Genomic DNA, 19,205 nt, shown 5'->3' with positions numbered 1-19,205 from the left:
TTCTCCTCCTCTTGCTCGCAGGTGCGTCGATCGCTCAAGATACGCGGCAGGCGGAAAGAGAAGGAAAAGCTGCCGAGTGGCATCACGGCGGATTACAGTGCGTCCTTTTTCGCCCAGCTCGACGTGGACCACCGGGAGCTGGACCGGGGCACGGAGGAGGTGCTGGCCGTCGCCAACACGACCACCTACATCGACCGCAACGGGGAGATGGTGGAGCGCGTTTCGTTTTGCAGCACTACCACCACACTGCAACCCACCTCGCCCTCTTCTTACGGTGGTGCGGGTGATGGTAGTGTCGGTGGTACGCAGCCGCCCCACACACCGGGCGGTACGAAAACGAACCTACCGCCCATCCCACCACGGCCGCCGAAGCGTGGCATACTGAAAGGTTCACGCTCGAGCCTCACGGGCACGGGTGGCGGTGGACCGGTGGACGCGGGACTGGTCGCATCCCCCTCGTCGTCGGCCGCCATGCTGCAGCTGCTAGCCTCACCGTCCCCGAGCGCCGACAGCCTTACCGACACGACCACCACGACCACCAACTCGTCCTTCGCGACGCCACCGTTTTCGCTCAGCCCGGTCGGCGAATCGCAAGGCTACGAGGGACGCATCGGGCGCGTCCATCCGTTCGACGAGCGGGTCACGGCGAACGGGAGCGTCACACTGTCGCTACCGCCCATAAACCTGCAAGCGCTACCGCCGCCCCGGGAGCTGGTAATACAGCGCCAGAAGGGCCCGCGGAACGATTTCGGCTTCAGCCTGCGCAAGGCGTTTGTGCTCGACCGTCCATCGGCCGGGCTGTCGATGGTGCGGCCCGCCGGTGGCCCCCCGCAGATGAGAGCGATTATTTTCGCCGAACCGAGCGCAACCGGTGCGGTGCGGACGGGCCTACTGCCCGGCGATCGGTTGCTGCGCGTCAACGGGCAGCCGGTGGAGGAGCTGAGCCGCGAAACGATCATCGAAATGATACGGAACAGTGGCGACTCGGTGCTGGTACAGGTGCAACCGATCGCGGAGCTGATTGAGCTGTCGCGGCGCTGTGTAAGCGCTACGCCGCACAGCGGTGCCCCGGCCGAGGACTGCAACACGCTGAAGCGCAGCGCAAGCAGGCGCTTCCAGAAGGTACAAACGGGCCCGGGGGCTGGTGTGACCGATCCAACTGGCAGGCACGAGCTCGACCCGTCTGCCGTCGGTGGGCGCGTTTGGTTGATCCATCGGGGTGGCTTTACGGCGGCGTACAAGCAGCAGCTCTCCCCCTCGACCGTTGCGATGCCTTCGCACCATCAGGCGGGGAAGGTTTGGATCCGGCTGGAAGCGACCGGGGAGGAGCTGCTGATCGACGAGGACGATCTGGAGGTGGCGAACCCGGCCACGCTCGATCTCGTCGAGGACGTGTGCCAGCTGCCGCACCTGAACGAATCGTCCGTGCTGCACGTGCTGCGGCAGCGGTTCGCCAACAATCTGATACACACGCGGGCCGGCCCAGTGCTGCTCATTGTCAACCCGATGGCACCGCTCGCCCTGTACTCGGAGAAGGTGGCGTCCATGTTTCGCGGCTGCAAGGCGGAAGACGACATGCCGCCGCACATCTTCGCCCAGGCCCAGACGGCGTACCGCGCGATGCTGGAGACGCGCCGCGACCAGAGCCTGATCTTTCTCGGCCGGTCCGGGGCGGGCAAAACGACCAGCTTTAAGCACGCACTGTACTACCTGACGCTTGCCAGCCGGCCGGAGGTGCAACCGGCAGTGCAGCGAGCACTGACGGTGGAGAAGGTGAGCGCCATTGGGACGATACTGGACGCGTTTGGCAACGAGCGAACGGCGCTGAATGGAAATGCGACCAAGTTTACGCAAATCTTTGCGCTGGACTTTGATCACAGTGGGCAGATCGTGTCCGGGTCGATTCAGATCATGCCGATCGATCGTATGCGGCCGGCGGGTGGATCGAACCGTGGAACGGCTGGCGTACCTCGGTGGAGTTTTCTGGCCGGAGTCGATGGAGGTGCTTTGCGGAAGGAGCTGCTGCTGGAACCGGTCGCTGGGGATGCGTCCGCCGGGGGTAATGGCACGGTGGAGCAGGAATCGATCGACTATCAGCGGCTGTGTCAAGCGTTCCGTGTGCTCAACATCGATCAGGGAGCGGTGCGGGGCATCTGGTACGTCCTCGCGGCCATCCATCATCTTTCGCAGTCGGGTGCGGTCATTGTGGCCGGTCGCGTGCAGTTTGTAAACCCGCGGGCCGCACAAAAAGCCGCCATGCTGCTTGGCATCCCGATGGAGGATCTGCTGTCCTACGTGTTTCCCGAGACGGGGTCGGGCGGTACGTCGAAAGCGAGCCTCAGCACGGCCACCGTAGCGGAGGGACTGACCGCCTTTACCGAAGCGCTGTACACGGAGCTGTTCTACACGCTCGTGGGGCTGATTAATAAATCCATCGCGGCCGTCACGCCACACCAAACGATCGGCTCGGTGCTGCTGGTGGATGTGCCCGGCTTTCAGAACCCGGCCAGCGTTGGCGGCGGTACGGCGGCCAGCACGCTGGCGGATTTGCGCTTCAACTACCTGCACGAGCGGCTGCAGCTGCTGTTCCACAACGCGATGCTGGTGCAGCCGAGGGCACGGTACGCGCAGGAGATGGTTACGGTGGAGGATTCGCTCGCGCTGATGGCAACGGACAGCGCGGGACACAGCAGCCCGGCCGCGATGGTCGCGCTGCTCGACAAGGTGCCCCAGAGCCACGAGCCGCGCAAGGGACTGCTGTGGATGCTGGACGAAGAGCAGCTGCTGAACCCTGTCAGCATGGCGAAGGGAGGAGATTCCAGCGCAGTGGACGACTTTGACGACGATACGGGTGTCGGTGGAGCAAATGGCGCTGCGGACGATCGTGACGCACGCTTCCTGGAACGGTTGTTTGCGGCGTACGGGGACCGGGAGACGCGCGAAACATTGCTGCTGCGTGCGAGCGTCCCAACCGGTGCGTGCGATGTCGTGCTGCAGCATCTGCTCGGTACCAATCCGGTGCTGTACTCGGTCACCAGCTGGCTGCGGGAGGCGGCCGCCCAAGCTCACTACATGCCGCAGCGGGCGCTGAACTGTTTGCGCGACAGTGTGAAGCCGGAAATCAATGGTCTGTTCGTGGGGACGCTTGGCGGTGCGATGGATTCGCTGGCGTTCGGCGGTGGCGGCTCGTCGCAGCAGCTGCAGCAGCAATCGCTGCGGCGTATGAGCAGCATCCGGCGCACGTACACCGGGACGGGCTTCCCGAAGCGCAACAGCGTGATTGTGCAGGTGAAGTACACGGTCGACTGTCTGATCGATACGCTCAGGCGCACCGGGATGCACTTTGTGTACTGCTATCTGCCCCAGCACAACGGTGGCACGGCGATGTCAATGACGGGCTGCCTGTTTGACCAGCAGCAGCAGCAGCAGCACCAACTAACGCACGAAATGAACGGTAGGCGGGCGGAGGACGACATCATCAACATTCCGCTGCTACGCAGTCAGGTACGGTTGAAAAGCTTTTTTTGTTGCTCTTTTTGGGGGTAGTTTTAGGGTTGTTCTTTGCTTGTATTTACCCTGGTTTTCCCTTCTTTCCTTTACAGCTTCGCGGCTCGCAGATGCTTGACTTTGCCCGGCTGTATCGGCTCGGCTTCCCGATCAGTGTGCCGCTCGGCGAGTTTGTCATTCGCTTCGGGCTGCTGGCGGAGGGAGGCACGACGGGCGGAGGTGGCGCCGGCGGCGGTGCAAATGGCGCGAACGGTGAAGCGGCCACGGTCGATAACATTCTCAGCAACTGCGAGGTCGATTCGTCCGTGTATCGAATTGGAACGAGTCAGGTAAGGGGAACTATGTCGTAGAAGTTGAGATTTATTGCAAATTCCTAAAACAAAGCGACGGAAAAGAAATATGATGTTAAAGCTGTCCTAAACACACGTGCGCCCAGTTCACACCTGATTATTCGAGCAGTTTTAAAGCCCCTACAGCAGACAGGTGCTCGAATGTTTTGGCTTATGCTGGTTTGATTGCCGCTTTCACTTGCTTATGCTTACCAACACATCGTCCATAAACTCACACACACACACACTCACAATCTACCCCTATTCAGAGGACTGTGTGTGTGTGTGTGTGAAACACCGGGGCTTTCAAAACGATCGATCGTTCCCTGTGGTTGTCCCGGTTGTAGGGTAGAGCATTAGCATTCCGGGGCCACCAGCCAGCCGCCAGCGAGGCAGGTGGTTTTTTGTTAGGAAAGGTTGGCAAAAGAGCGAAAAGAACACGCACAGGCACACAATTTCAAAAACACACTCCCCTTGATCGTCTTTGTGTGTGTGTGTGGGACAGTTAGTGGAGAATAGAGGTGAAGCAAAAGAAGCGAAACAACGGGGCATTATAAAAAAAGCATACCCTCTCGAGAAGCAGCAGCATAGAATCGGAAGTGAAGAAGAAAAGCCGCACGCTGTGTTTTGCCTCTCGCTTGCACTCTCTCAGTCGCTCGCCTTGTTGATGATCAATTGCTCCCATGGTGATGGTGGTGTTGGTTGCTGCTCCAGCATCACCCAACAAGACGGCGAACGGTGTAGCCCAGTATTCATTCGCTTACAAACGTTCGACCGCGGTGGGACCGTTTCCCAAGTTTGCTGAGATCTGTTCGAAAGAGTTTGATGTGTAGAGTTGCCCGCGAAAAAAAAGACGTAAGGGAAAATTGATCACCAAGTCACCGGCGTGTGCTCCGAGTGTTTGTGTGTGTTTGTCCCCCAAGTTTCCAGTCCTAGTTAAGACGTCGTCGCGCACGGTACGAAATCGATCGCGACCCACCTTCCCGTTTCGCCCTTTTGGGGGGGGGGGGGACCAAGTTTCGAGGTCGGCGCTGAGTCGTTTGTTTCAGCAAAGCAGGAAACGACGAACCCCTCCCTCCACAGCGAATGTTGTTTTTCCCTTTATCAGAAGCAATACGATCCCAGCAATACAGGCATTAACGGTGCAAGCTGTCGGTCTGTTTTTGGCTGTCGGTGCAACGTTGCAACGTGTGCAGCGTGGCCCGCGCTCTCGCGCCTGCCCAGTTTTAGCGAAGCCAAGCGTTATTTGTGCCGTGCCGTACAGTGTACAGAGCGTGGTGCATTCAATGTGTGTTGATCGTGTTAAGCGGGGGTTGCTGTTTTGTGGGACTTCGTGTAGTGCCGATTGTAAAGAATATCCTTTCCCGTGTTGGGAGTAAAATTGTCGCGTATAAGCAACACGAAAAAAAAGGTTCGTCGCCTGGCGTGCTTTCACCCCGGCCTCCAAGTTTTCTTTCGTGAAAGATCTCATAAATCGAACCACAACAGCCTACTCCGCTGCATCGGGTGCGCCGTGTAGATCGGCGCGTGTGAGTAGATATTGTACCTGTGTTAGTGTGTATGTGTGTTTGTGTGTCCGTGTCTGTACCAAAGGAAAGAGAAAAGCGCGTGAAAGCGTATTTCATTATACCTTTTCTATTTCTATACGGCGCTGGAGGAGAGAACTCAACGAGACACGAACGAAGGAACGGAAAAAAGTGCAGCGAAGAGAAAGGGTGCGCCCCGCCATCACCACCCCTTTTTGCCAATCACACCTGTGTGTGTGTGTGTGTGTGTTTGTGTGAATGTGGAAAAGATTGTGTTATGCTCATACCGTATGCTGCTGGAAAGCCACCACCACCAAGGCTAATAATTTTTGTTTTTGTCTATTAAGGAAACGCTACCGTACCCTTGCCTCCCCGCTCTCGCGTTCGTCTTAAAAAAAGCCCTCGCGAGTGCGGTAGCGACGAACCCTTTTTTTCTACTGCTGCTGCTGCTGCAGTTCTGCTCTTCTCAGTAGCAGGCGCCGATTTCCATTGTTGTTGGCGTCTATCAATCGTGCAGGTTTTTTTTTTTTGTTTTCTTCTCTTGTTCGTGTCTGTTTTCCTCTCCTCTTCTTCAACACCAACGGAAAATGGATCCAAAAAGCTGAGCTTGGAAATTAATGTGTCTTAAGATGATGATGATGATGATGGTGCTGGAGTGAGAGGAAGGCAACGAAGATGCCTGCGGATGTGCTGCGATCATAATAATAATAGGCCAGGCTTCGGCAGTTTGTACGAGCAATAGAGTAGTGTAGGTGTATAAAGCAACGAACCCGCGAATCAAACTGATTCTCTCTTCTGCATTAGAGTTCATCGCAATTGGCGAAGGTACCGTTCGCAGTAGTGAGTGCGCGCGCCCGCTCTATGCGTCAATGGGTGTCCCTGTGTCGGTCCGTCTGGTCGTCGCGCACACACAGACTGTGTGGGGGTGAATGTGATCGATTGTGTCATGTTTTTTGATCGATGCGTAAGATATGCCGAGCTCTCGCATTCGCGATTGCGACCGATAATGGTTTCTACCACTGGAGGACACTGTAATTACACTCCACCCCCTTCCCAACATTTGCTAGAGTTGCGCGAGTGTTTTAATTTGTTCAACAGTTTACATATTTCATTCCACTAGCAAGCAGTGAGCTGAAGGGAGTGTGTGTGTTCGTGTTGCAAGCGGTATTTTGTACTGTGTCTGTGTAGATTAGAGAGTGTTTTTTTTTTTTGCTGCGCCGTTTGAAGTGCATCTCAGCATCATTCCATCGCCTGCTGTGTGTGCCTTCTCCGTGAGTTTAGCAAAACAATCATGCTGTGGCGGTGCTGAGATGAGCACCCAAAGCAAGCGTAATCTCACGGCCAGCAACGGTGGTAATGTGAGGCGCTCCCAGCACCAGCACCAGCAGCAGCCCTTGAAAGGCGACCAGTTGCTGTGCAAATGTCTGGAGAAGGGCCAGGAAATACTGCGCAAGGTGGAAGAACTAACGGTTAACCCGATCCGCATCCGCACGGTGTCGCGTGTATCGACGCACTATCAACAGCCAGCAGCGGCAACAGCGACAGGTGCAACGACATCACCCCAAGCGACGGTGGTCACGTCAAGCGTGATGACCCAAACTCACACAAGCGGTGGTGGTGGTGCCGGTGGCCCCAAAAACAATCACGCCCCAGTGACTACGCCTTCGGTCGGGGGCAGTAAAGCGGCGCATCATCCGGTGGTGGCGGGCGAAAAGAAACATCACCCTTCGGCCGTTACCAAGACGAACGTTGGCTCCGCGGCAGCAGTAGGCAGTGGACGCACCAACAGCCCAGTTGCCAGTAACAGTACCCTTGCAGCGCTGACCGACAGCAAACGTTTAGCGTCGTCCAAGCTATCGTCCGATAGCCCAGGTGTAGTCGGAAGGCTCTGCAACGGTTTAAAGGGGTCGTCCCGCAGTTCGATTGGCACGGGCAAGCCTTGGCCCAAACCGCCCGCCCTAACGACCGCACCACCGCCGCTGAAGTCACCTGCCCTGGTGAAGCAGAACAAAAGCTGCAGTACAGTGAAGGGACCGATTTCGACCGATTCTTCGTCGGCAGTGAGTTCTCTGATCAGCAGCGGTAATGATAGTGATGGTGGTGGTGGCGTGAAGTTGTCGAAAGCACTGCAGACGGGTTCGCCGCTGATAAACGGGTCCACGACGACGACGACGACGACGACCCGCCGACCATCGTTGGCGCCTCCGACGATTTCGCTAACCGTCAGCGACGGTGGTACGGTGGTCTGTGCTGCTCAACCCGCTGCTGCGCCACTGCTCATCAGCACGATGGCGGTCGCGGCCACCACCAAAGACACGTACCACGAGAGCGACTGGAGCGAGGATTCTGGCCGCATGTCGAACGAAAATTTGGACCTGTTCGGTGAGCCGGAGAAACCGAATGGCAGTTCAGCTGCAGCAACAGCAGCCGCACCACCACTGCCCGGCAAGCTGAACGAAAGTCTGCTGGGAATATTCGAAAACGCTCAGTCCCAGACGACGACGACGAACCTGGATGGTGGTGGTGGCGGGCTGCCGGAGTACGCGGGCGGACGCTGGAATCGAACGGCCGGCGCCGGGACGGCAATTGGTACGCGCAAGAAGAGCACCGGCAAGGGTGGTCAGGTCGAGCAACCGACAATTACGATCAACGGTGGTGCCGATTTCGTCGGGGACGTTGATGACGGCGAAAAGGTAACATTAAAACTCTCGGAGTGAGTGTGTGTGAAGGGGGAGAGAAAGCCTTTCGTGTGGTTTGGGTACAGATTTGTTGTCGTTTTTTTGCGTTGTTTTTGGTTGGTCATTTATTTTGGTGCGCGAAGCTGCTTTCCGCGATCACGCGATGCGCCGCAACGACGACGACCACGCTTAATTGTGCATTGTGCGCGATCGGCGATCTGGCGCTCAGTTCGTTCGGCAGGTTTTAGACAATTGGTGAAAATTGCATCGAGAGCGAGGAACCAAAGCTGGGGCTCTATTGGCTCGATTGATGGTGTCAAGAAAATGTGAAGAGCAAATGAAATCGAAAGTGGCGGTACCGGTACTTCTGGGGCTTTCTTCTTGGAGTTGTTGGCAGTGAGCTTTTGTGAGCTAAAATTAGCACTGCCAAACAGATCAAGGGGTAGGAATTAATTGTTTCTTCAAAACCATCAATTCCTTTATACATACAAACCCAGAGATAAATGTGTTTGCTGAATTTCTACGCTTCGAGTAGTTGTAGTTGAGGAACCAATTACGGGATTGACAGGGTTAGGATTCGTTCCGTGACTGAAATAGGTCTAAATGCAGTTTCAGAAACGGAACAAGATTGTGATCAGTTTCAAATCCGGTATGGGTGCAGCAAAAGTTCCAGGAACGATATGAGTTCAGGATCATGTCCAGGACTGTGGGACTGGGTAAAGAGTTCAATATCAGTTACAGGACCGATATGAGTATAGTATCAGTTCCAGGAGCTACATGGGCTGAGTGTCCCATTCCAGGACCAATATGGATTCAGTATCAGCTTCATGGTGTTAGCCGGAATGGTGTCTGGATCAATTACAGGACCTGTAAAGGTTCAGTATCATTTCCAAGACCGATGTTGGTTCAATATCAGATCCAGGAACGATATCGGAACCCATGGCATGGGATCAGCATCAGCATATATCCGGTTCATTTTCGATATAGGCGCAGTGTTAGTTCTTGGTCCTGTTTAGGTCCTCCTTCACCTTTAGTTCTTGGACTAGTACGTGTACGCGATTAGTTTCAAAACCGGTATGGACTCAGAATCAGTTCCAAGACCGATATGGGCTCAGGACATGGTCCATTAATTACTACAGGCCGGTCCGTCCAGTGTACTTTGACAAATTTTCATTTGACAGCTAGGGAGTCTATAGTTACTTTGCAACTCATACAAATTCCTTAGCAACCCTAACTCCCTATCTGTCATTCTCCTTAGAAATCACGATCCATCATGGCTACCAAAATCAGAGCTAAGGACCCATCTGTGGTCTATTTAGGCATCTTGGTTCAGGATCAGTTCCATGACCTTTATGGGTTCTGCTTTCGATCTAAGAACTGTATGGGTTCTGAATCAGTTCCAGGACCAGCCCAACCAGAACCTGTGTTGGCACGGTATCAGGATCGATATGGATTCTGGATCATTTCCAAAATTGATATGATTTATACATCAGTTTATCTAGAGATGACCCTCGTATTTTACGGGCATTTAGCAAATTGTGTTGCCTAACCCCGACACTAATCCAAACTAATTAGTTAACGCAAACTATCTACGGAGTTGCGAGTTGCGTTTTTCGAAACAGCTCGAAATTTCGAACAAAACTTAAGAAACAACCAATCGTGCGCTCCGCACGCATCTCTCGTGTGTTATGTGTGTGTCCGGATGAAGATGAAACTCCTTCTCCGCCGTCATGCCTCACAGCCCGAAAGTGTTTTGGGGGCGAAGGTTGCGCTGTGCAGTGAAAAAATATGCGATGCTCCAAATGACGAAACATGTTTGATTTTAGCGATGTGTTGTAATTGAGTTTTGCGAAGGAATTTAAAGTGTGTCTCATTTTCCTTATCTCTGCTGCCACCGTATCCACCGAACACCGTGACATCCGCCCTCATTGCCGACGAGACGTGCTGTTGTTACCTTCAGCGGGCTTATGCGGAGGTGAATGTGTGGTGGTTGGTGGTTGGTACGGTAGACTAAATCTCAGCATGCGGCGCCCAAAAGGTCACCCGAGCTCGGCATGCTTTTCCAACGCCTACAATGTTTCAATACGCGCGTGTGTGCTTGTTTAGGACAGCTTATCTACTTCCGGACAGTTGGAAGTTCCGTTTACCTTTTTAATTGTTGCTGTGATACGCCCTCTGAATGTCTCTATCTGTTTCTCTCTTCTCCCCCCTGATATCACAGGTATTCTTCCGTTCCGGTGTGCTGGGCGCGCTCGAGGCAAAGCGTGACGATCTGCTGTCGGATCGGGTCATCCAGCTGCAGGCGCACTGCCGCGGGTATCTGGCCCGGAGGCGGCTCGCCCGCCGCCGGCTGCAGGAGCTGGCCGTCAAATGCATCCAGCGCAACGTGCGCGCCTTCCTGAAGGTGCGCGACTGGCCCTGGTGGCGGCTGCTCGTGCGCGTCACACCACTGCTCGCCGTCCACCGGACGGAGGAGCAGCTGAAGGCGGCCACGGTCGAGCTGCAGCAGGTGCGGGCAAAGCTGGAGAAGATCGAGTCGGAGCGGAACGAGCTGAAGGCGACCAACCACAAGCTGGAGGCACGGGTAAGTTGACGATCCTGCCGGTGGTGGCGCGCGACCTCGACCTTTCTTTCTTGCCTGGGTTGCCTGCGCGTAGGGTGCTAGAAGTTAGCGGGCGAGGTCCCACTCCCACATTAACCTTCGACCTTCCCGGGACAATGTGGGGGGGAAACAGAACTCGCCCGAAGACAGAGGCAGCGTGAAGTGAAGTCATTAGAAGCATCAGCTGCATCAACGTGTACGGGGTTGAAGCAGGGTGCATACATGGCAAGACATGTAGGAGGAGGCGTACGAGATCTCCTCCACCGATCGACCGATGCGAGAGTGAAATGTGGGTGGAAAATTTATTATCGCGCCTATTGATGCAACCACACAGCCAGAGGCACAGAGAGGGCGTCAGTGTGTATGTAATGCTAGTGTAACTCGCTCGCCGTGTTGATGTTGCTGATTGTCATGGACACAAGCCGTGACCGTGCCGTCGAAGTGGTGTGTAGCGTTTGGTCGGATATTTCGTGAATATCATCGAGTGTTGTTGGCAGAGGCAGCAAACGAAACGTAAAATCCAAAACCACACCCTCAATCTCCCTGGTACGTGAAATTGGTATTGTTAGTGAAATTGGATGCCCCCAGCACGACGGGTATGGGACGAATTTTCGTGAAATTTTCGTGCCTACACCGTCGAGAGAGAAAGTTGTAGTGTAGTAAGAGGTGGTGGTGCAGGTGGTTTGTTGGGGAATGTGTAATGCGGCGAAGGAACTCCCGTGCACGTGTTACACATGTCCGAATCCGTGTCTGTTCTGAAATACTCGATTGCTCGATGTGTGGAACATAATGTCCGCTGCTTGGGTGGGCTCTACAGGGTTGGAAGAGCTGATTGAAAACACATCGCATCACAACGCAAGTCCACCGACCGATGGACAATCGATGGTGGTTGATGTTTTGGAAAGTCTCCAACCATAACACAACAGTAACAACAGCCACAACAACCAAGCATATTAGCCTTCCAGTCGGACAGTCCGTTCGTATTTCATTAGGCCCCAACAACGTGCACCGAGTCTCAGTTTTCCAACAAACGTTTCTTACGTTTCGCCCTTGTGTGCGTATGTGTATGTGTGGATTGTGTTTTGTACATCCCGAGCGCTAGATTTACATACCGCCCATAAATCGTCTGCTGTGGCAGCGAATGGGAGTTTTTTTTACCCTCTTCTGTTTCTTCTGCAACACTGTGCTGTGTGTAACTGAGACGTTGCGAATTTTCTACAACACAAACCCGCAACCGCCCGCTACAAATTTCGGATTTCGCTTTCACGGGAACAACTCGAGCTGAGTAGCGAATCCGGTGGCGCCGTCTGTGTCTGTAAGGGGCATTATTTTCTCCGCCGAGGAACTTCCAACCATATCAAATGTGGTTTGTTGACGTGTTGTTCTTGTTGTTGTTGTTGTTGTTGTAATGTCTGATGTAGATCAAGTTGAGTGTTCGCATTGCTCAGTGTTGATGTCCCCTAATGGCAGGCGAGATCGGCGACCCGAATGCGGGTTAATTTGAATTATATATTGGAGCAGAATAGCTTGAGCAGAAGAAAGACATGGAGATAATTTAAACATTTCCAGTCTTCCATTGAGGTTTACAAGATCAAAGCAACTTATTGTGAAGTCTACTCCCAATCTTTTGTAGTGAAAATCTAACCTAGGTGTCTTGTCTTGTCTGATTCAGACATTAAAAATAGGATAAAGATAATTTTACTAGATTTTTATTAGATAAAAAAATTGTTTTTCATTTTGAAGAATTAAAACAGTCTCATTATAGCGAAAGGTGGCAAAAAGATGTAAACATTCACAGTTTTTAAAGCCTATTATTTAGGCAACTGAAGTTTTTTTCTGGATTATAGAGCTTAAGATATTTGATTATTCGATATTGGATATAAGAATCGATATTTTAAATATCCGCTTCGGCAGCATTTTTAATTTCTTCAACCTGGACTTAACTGTTAGGAAGTCCATCAATTCCAATTCCAAGTCCAACAACCCCTGATTTAGAGCTTAGCTAGGAATATTCTAGAAACTCCTAATTTGGCTCTATTTGGTGTTATATTTAACTTTACTTCCCAATATTTAATGCAAGATCTTCGAAAAGATGGTGCTCTAAACGCCAAATCAGTTTTATGTCTGAAACCATCTAACCTTCAGGAAATATCCTCTCTACGAACAACGGTACGAACGAGCATCTAATCGAGTCTCCAGTCTCAACCCTTGCGCGCGGGTGATTTAACAAGTGAACGGAACTTACCGTTCCGTTTTGCCTCTTGCCCATTGATAAAACCGGACTCAGTTAGAGCTAATTGGCGATTGGAGCTCGTTTTAATTGCTTACATTAAAACGTTCCTTTTTTTTCTTCAAAAGGTTGCACTCGGCATTGCGCGCTGTTCCTCGCTGTTGCATCGGTTATTCCCATTTACAGCAAATCCACTCGGCTGCTTCCTCCATATCGCGCCAAGCAAAACAATGTATCATAGTGCAGCAGAAACGGTGTTGTGCTGAACCCCAGCCACTCCTCCCATCAGCAGCTCATTAGTGACCTAGTGTGTGATCGCTCTGGCGCACCGAAATCGCTCTGCCGCGTTTTGTGGCAAGCGCAAGAGGCAAGAGTTCCGCGTTAATTTAAACACCGGGTGACCGAATTTTGCTGCCTGTGAGATGTGTTTTTTTATTTATTTTGCTGTAAGCGTGCACATATCCCGCAGCAATAGAGGACGCGGTGTGAACGCGGGATGGAGCCAAGATTCGTGTACGCTTCACTTGTCAGGGAGACGGAAGATCGCCGTTTTCTTGGCGATAGAGAAGATACGGCACGGTAATGTTCTTGTCTGTTGCTTCTTGTTCTTGCTACTGTGGCAATTTGTTGTTCTCACTTTCTCATTACACCCGGTTGATTTCAGCCCAAATCCCGCAGTGTGAAGGAAGTGCCTTTTCCTCGACCATCCAACGTGGGGTGACCCTTCAGGGAATGGTTCAACTGCGAATCGCTCGAGCGCACAACACACACGCAACGAGCGATCCTATTTCACACAGGCGGCAATTCCCCGTGGGGTATGGTAGCGCCGTTACATGTTCCCGGACGACGACATGTTCGGTTGATGTGCTACTTTTGCACGCCCGAAACAGCTGACTCTCGGCGCAGATGCCAACAGACCGACGGGAGCAAGATTTATCCTGTCGCTTTGAGCGAGTATCTTGCTTGCCGTAAAGCTGGTCGCCGTCGATTGGTGTTGATAATTACGGGCCCTCCTCCCTGTCCGATGTCGTTCAACGGCTGAACCGGTGGGGATGGCTCTCTATCTCCATGTCTCCCATTCAGCGTTCGGTCGGTTATTTGTGTACTATGTCTGTGTGTAGAGAGGTGGTCCCGAAGGAAGGAAGCACTGATTATTTCAGGATTTGGCAGATCTCGTTTTTAGAATCAACATCTCCCTAATTTCTTTGCACTTCTTCTGCCATTGGGACATTGGATAAACAGTTATCTTCGGCTTCCTAGGACATGACAATTTTCCAACTGAAGATCTCCTGAAGAATCAAAATTTCTCAGGAAATTTGAAATACGCTCGATAATACATCAATGCCCAGAAATTAGGAAACTCAACCAGCTCCTACGTGCATTGATTGCTCATACGCGTTAAATTATTGATTTTGATTGTGCAAAACAAACGATTACCCCTTTTTGCGTGGTTGCATCAAACCCACACGCAGCGCAACCCCGAGGAAAGGAGGGAGGGTTGCGCGTCACTCGCGTACACGAAACGTCGATCACAACACACTTTGCGGTGGTTCTAAAAATAAGATACACTCCGACAGCCGCCACACAGCGCTCACAACACCGCAGCATCTTCAACCACCTAGGCCGAAGCGCGGAGTACGGCAAGAGAGGCCGAGAGAGAGATGTGTGTATGCCATAATACCGATGTTACATTTGTCGCGCCGTGGTGTGCCGTTCACTTGACTGATTTGTCTTCTGCTTCTGGCTTGCTGGTAGTGGTGGAGGAACCATCGGCGGCGGGAAGGGATTCCGAGGGGTATATTTTGTCACCGATGAATCCGGTGGGCCGCCCTTGCGGCGGTAGCGCATGATGATGAGTCCGTGGGAGGATGGGTGCAGTTTGAGCGATGTTCGGCAAAATACACGACCCGAGTGTGTCGGTCGAAAACGGGAACAGTGGATGAAGGTTTGCAGTAGGTGATGGACAAAATTGAGATGGAATTTATAGGAGTTTTCGAGATTTTTGGTTCAGAAAGTACGGTTGAGACGTCTACGATCACTTGTGGATTGGAATTTCTATATTGAGGAATTACATAAAACTGTAGATGAACAGCTCGTCTGCAAATTAGGCTCGTGGTAAAGCAGGTAAACGAAGGGCCTCGCATCTGAGACGGGGTTTTGGGTTCAAATCTAGCATGGGTCATGAGTTCAAAGTGCTCAGAATTGAATGGATTGAGATGTCTTTTAACAATTGTCTAACATATATCTTACTGCATTAGGGCCTAAACATACGGACCTAGAGGACCTAGAAGCACCAACTCTCTATGGTTGATGCATCAAATATAAAAAGATCTATTGTTTAAGAAGAAGAAGAAGAAGTTCTTATATAAAGATCATTAGATTCAGAGATGCCCAAGATCTTCAAATTGTTCGCTGAATGTCTACAGAAGAAGAGTTCCTTGAACAATGACTCGAAATATATCTTTGACCCATATTTTGACCACCATCGGATGGACCACCGATTCCATGGTGTTTAAATAGAACCGATGAGAGTGCGCCCCAAAGTGTGCGCGCATCGCGCAAGTAAAAGTAGGCCCTTCCCTCACCCGCCCCATGCACCACGAACGAAGATGCTGGCAAGAACGACAAGTTCTGCGCCAACGCAACCGCTGCTTGCTTGGCACACACACACCCCGCGGGGTGTTTGGTTGGGGCAGCAGCGCCGTATGGGACCCGGGTCGGTCATCTCGCTCCCGGACACGATAGCGCGCCCTCGTCAGTTCAGTACTGGTTGCGTTTGCGTACGGATGCAGCCAGCCAGGGACGAAACAAACGACGAAATTGCGACCTCTTCCTTGCCTACCCGATTCGATCTTTCAGTGAGCGGTTGAGGAGAGTTTTCGACCACCGATTTACGGATTTACAACCACCGAGATTGCTTCACAGTATTTGAGTGCGCGCCCTGTGTGTGTGTCTCTGCGTGTCTTAGCGAAGAAACGGAGCGTAGCGAGTAATCACGCACGCATTAAAGTCAAATTTAATCCACGATCGCGCTTAATCGATCGCGGCCAGCGAAGACAAATCTTGCCGTGTGTGCGCCGTCCTCTCGGTGGTGTTGAACTCTTGTCGCCCGTTTGCTGCTCGGGTTTCGGGTCATAGAGTGCTCTCGCAGTCCCGGTTTTACATATCCGGTGGGAGATTGAACAACTCCCCTTGTCGAAATAATTTGTGTCGAAATTAATACGAAATTGTGTCGAATTGTGGGTGCATTGGCTTTTTTTTTAATTCGAACCGCGAAAGTCTGTGTGTGTGTTGGTGGCAGGAAGTAACAGAGGGAAACGAAACGGAAAAGGAGGAGGAGGAGAGAGAGAGTGACAATTGTTTAAAGAAATTGTCGTTTGTGTGTGTGTGTGTCGTATTTGGTGTTTATTTTGTTTTAAGAAATTACGATCGTAAAGAAAAAGGAAGATCAAAAACCAGTGCGCAGTTTGTGTGGGAGCGGACGAGGTGGAGGACTGTCTTCTGTTAGAGAAATGAGGCAACTGATTGCAGCTGCTGGCAGCGATTGCAGTAACGGTGTCGCAATAAAACTCGCCCATAAAACGGGGCGATCGAAATAGATCATTTTTTGGAGAAGAAATAGCGTGTAGCGATCACGCTCGAAACAAAAAACCACGCCAGAAAAAAAGAAAGGAGTGTATAATTTTAAGGGAAAACCCGATAACTGAGCAAGTGAGAGAAGGGAAATCGCATCGAAAATGCGTCCGATCATATCGGCGCCATCCGCGGTGGTGCAATCGCCCTCATCGTCCCGAATTTTCCCCCCAGCAACAGTGACGGCAGGGTCGGGACAGAACGGAACGAACGGTCAGCAGCAGACACAAGCAGACCCTGGCAATGGCGTCGACCAGCCGTCGCTGTTGCAAAACGGCAGCAACAATAACAACAACCACAGCAACGGCTTTGGCATCGTAAAGAAGGTGAAAAAAGAACCGTCGCCATCGCCATTATCAACGGCGGGCGAAGCGCCACTTGTGAAACCGCCACCCGTGGCCAACAAACCACCGCCCGTGGGCGGAAAGCTGTCGTCGTGGAGACAGTATCTTCCCAGCGGTATGGGCGGCGGCGGCACGACGATGGCGTCGGCCAGCAAAAATGCTACAGGGACCGTGAAAAATGACAAACCGACGCACGCCCAGAAGGTAACGGTTGTTGATGAAAACAACAACGAAATGACGGCAGTCTTGATGAGCGAGAGCATGACGACGAACAACGGAAACGGTTGTCACTCGGACGTGATTAAGGAGGACGGAGCAGCCGCCGCGACGACTGGTTGTGCCCAAAATGGGGAAAACCAGCCGGCGGAATCGAAGGAAAATGGCACCACCGAAAAGCTTTCGAATGGTGGGACGGTGAAAAGTGAAGAAAAGCTACCACCACCACCACCACCGTCATCGAGCCAGCGAAAGTCGAGTGGCGAACGGGTGAATGGAACGCCTCCGCTTCCGCCGGCGACGGTCAATGGCACTGGGGCGCGCAAGGAAAGTGTGAAAAGCGAAATTAAAGTAAAAATTGCACCGAAAGGAGAGGAGAAGAAAGAGCCGTCCCTGGTCAGTACCGCGATCGGTAAGGTTTCGACCAAAACGCTGGAACTGAAACGGTCCCCCAGTGGACACCGATTGACAACGGCCAGTAACGTAGCAACGACCACCGTGGTGGAAGAAAATGGAACGGAAAAGCCAACGAATGGTGTCGGTGGTGGCGTGGAAGATGGAAAGGAGAAAAAACGATCCGCCTACCTACTCACGGACGAGGCGGGCAAATCGCTGGCGAAAGGAAAACCCGTCCCAAAGACGGCGAGCACGGAAAAGAGTGGTCCGATTGGGGTGCGGCTGTCCCTCAAACCGAGCCGATCGGTAACGCCGGACCGCACGGAAAAGAGTTCTACCACGATTAGGACGGCAAGGGCTTCCCCGGTGCGTAGTACGGTCGAGGACGGGATGCCGAAGGAAAAATCACCCTCCGAGCGACGCATACTGGGTGAGGCGGTACGGCGCGAGAAGACCCCGCTGCGATCCGCCTCCTCCAAAAGTCTGTCCGCAAAGGGAGACTCCACCGGCAGCAAGTCCACGACGACGATAGAGGTCAAGGAAGTAGGCGACGGTGATGTAACAACGAGCGTGCTGTCGTCCACTGCGACGGTTCCATCATCAACGTCATCAGCATCATCATCAAGCCGTCCGGTTGTAAAGGTGCGCAAAGTGATAAAGAAGATCATCAAAAAGAAACCGAAAGCGGCAGCCGAAGGCACGGATGCAGCTGTTGCGGCGAAGGAGGAGCAAGCGACGAACGCGGAAGTCGCTAAGAAGGAGGAAGATTCTCACTCCCCGCCGGCATTGGTGGGGGCAGTGGAAACGACCATTACGCATGAGATGGCTGATAGTGCGGTGGTGAAGGGCATGGTGGAAATTACCAAGATGGAAATTGCAAAGGAAAAAGAGAAGGAGAAGAAGAAGAGTGCTGTCAAGAGTGTACCAGCGAAGGAAGAGAAAGCTCTTAAGGACCTTAAGGATGCTCCAAAATCGACGGAGAAGGTTGAAGAGGTTGCCGTGGTGTCTGGAAAGGAACAGCAACACATCGAACGGAAGCATTGGGCCATAAAGAAACGTTCCATGACCGATCGTGCCCTGTCTTGCGGGCCCTTGGAGGATGATCGGTCCGGTGCGATGTTGGAACAGTTCTTACTATCCTTAGCCACTATACCGCAGGAAATCGCCGTCGATCTGCCCGCCGGTGCAACGCTACCCCGGTTCGGCAGCAACCGCTCGCTGGCCCGCTCCGCCTCGCAGTATCTCAGCAGCAAGATACACGACTTTCTGCGCCGCACCGACCACGTGATGCAGGACTGGCGCAACCTCGGCCGTACGCTGGGCCGGCGGGACGATTACGGGGTGCGCGGCACGATCGGTGACGTCAGCGGGCTCGGCGGTACGGTGCGGTCGCGCAGCGTGTCGAACATTATTGCGCGCGGGCTGCAGCTGCTGCGGGAGCAATCGTCATCGCCGGCGCGCCGTTCGAGTGTCGTCTCGCGGTCTAGCTCGCGCTCCTCGTTCTACTGCGAGCTGCCGGCGGGCGATGGGAAAGGTGGACCGGCGGGGATGGCGTTACGTCGCCGCCGCATTCGTAACATCGGCGAGAGGGTGGTGGAGGACGACGACGACGACGATTGCAGCACGGTGGTTGATATGAGCGAAGAGGTAAAGCGTTGTTTGCCGCACGCGAAGGAAAAATACAAGAAAGCGAGTTGTGGCATAGGGGGGGAAATGTTGTGGAAATTCTTGAACAAAATCGCAC

At 52.9% G+C, this 19,205-nt stretch overlaps 1 protein-coding gene across 9 annotated transcripts in view; it reads left to right on the top strand.

Moving 5' to 3' along the window:
• LOC121600364 (unconventional myosin-XVIIIa) overlaps nt 1–19,205 on the top strand; it is a 28,273-nt gene that overhangs the window by 2,579 nt on the left and 6,489 nt on the right. For 5 of the 9 annotated variants that reach the window (XM_041928876.1, XM_041928872.1, XM_041928874.1 and 2 more), the window contains exons 3-5: nt 22–3,504; nt 3,603–3,836; nt 10,262–10,624. In XM_041928876.1, the coding sequence (XP_041784810.1) occupies nt 22–3,504; nt 3,603–3,836; nt 10,262–10,624 (4,080 nt within the window). Of the gene's footprint in view, nt 1–21; nt 3,505–3,602; nt 3,837–4,596; nt 4,692–6,460; nt 8,056–10,261; nt 10,625–15,566; nt 19,109–19,205 lie in introns of those variants that run through there. The other 4 variants (XM_041928879.1, XM_041928878.1, XM_041928880.1 and 1 more) reach the window with 4 other exon arrangements.

The sequence above is a fragment of the Anopheles merus genome, chromosome 3L (assembly GCF_017562075.2).
Source record: "Anopheles merus strain MAF chromosome 3L, AmerM5.1, whole genome shotgun sequence".
NCBI classification, from domain to species: Eukaryota; Metazoa; Arthropoda; class Insecta; order Diptera; family Culicidae; genus Anopheles; species Anopheles merus.
Note: the sequence above shows the minus strand (reverse complement) of the source record. Positions and strands in the feature narration are given on the sequence as shown.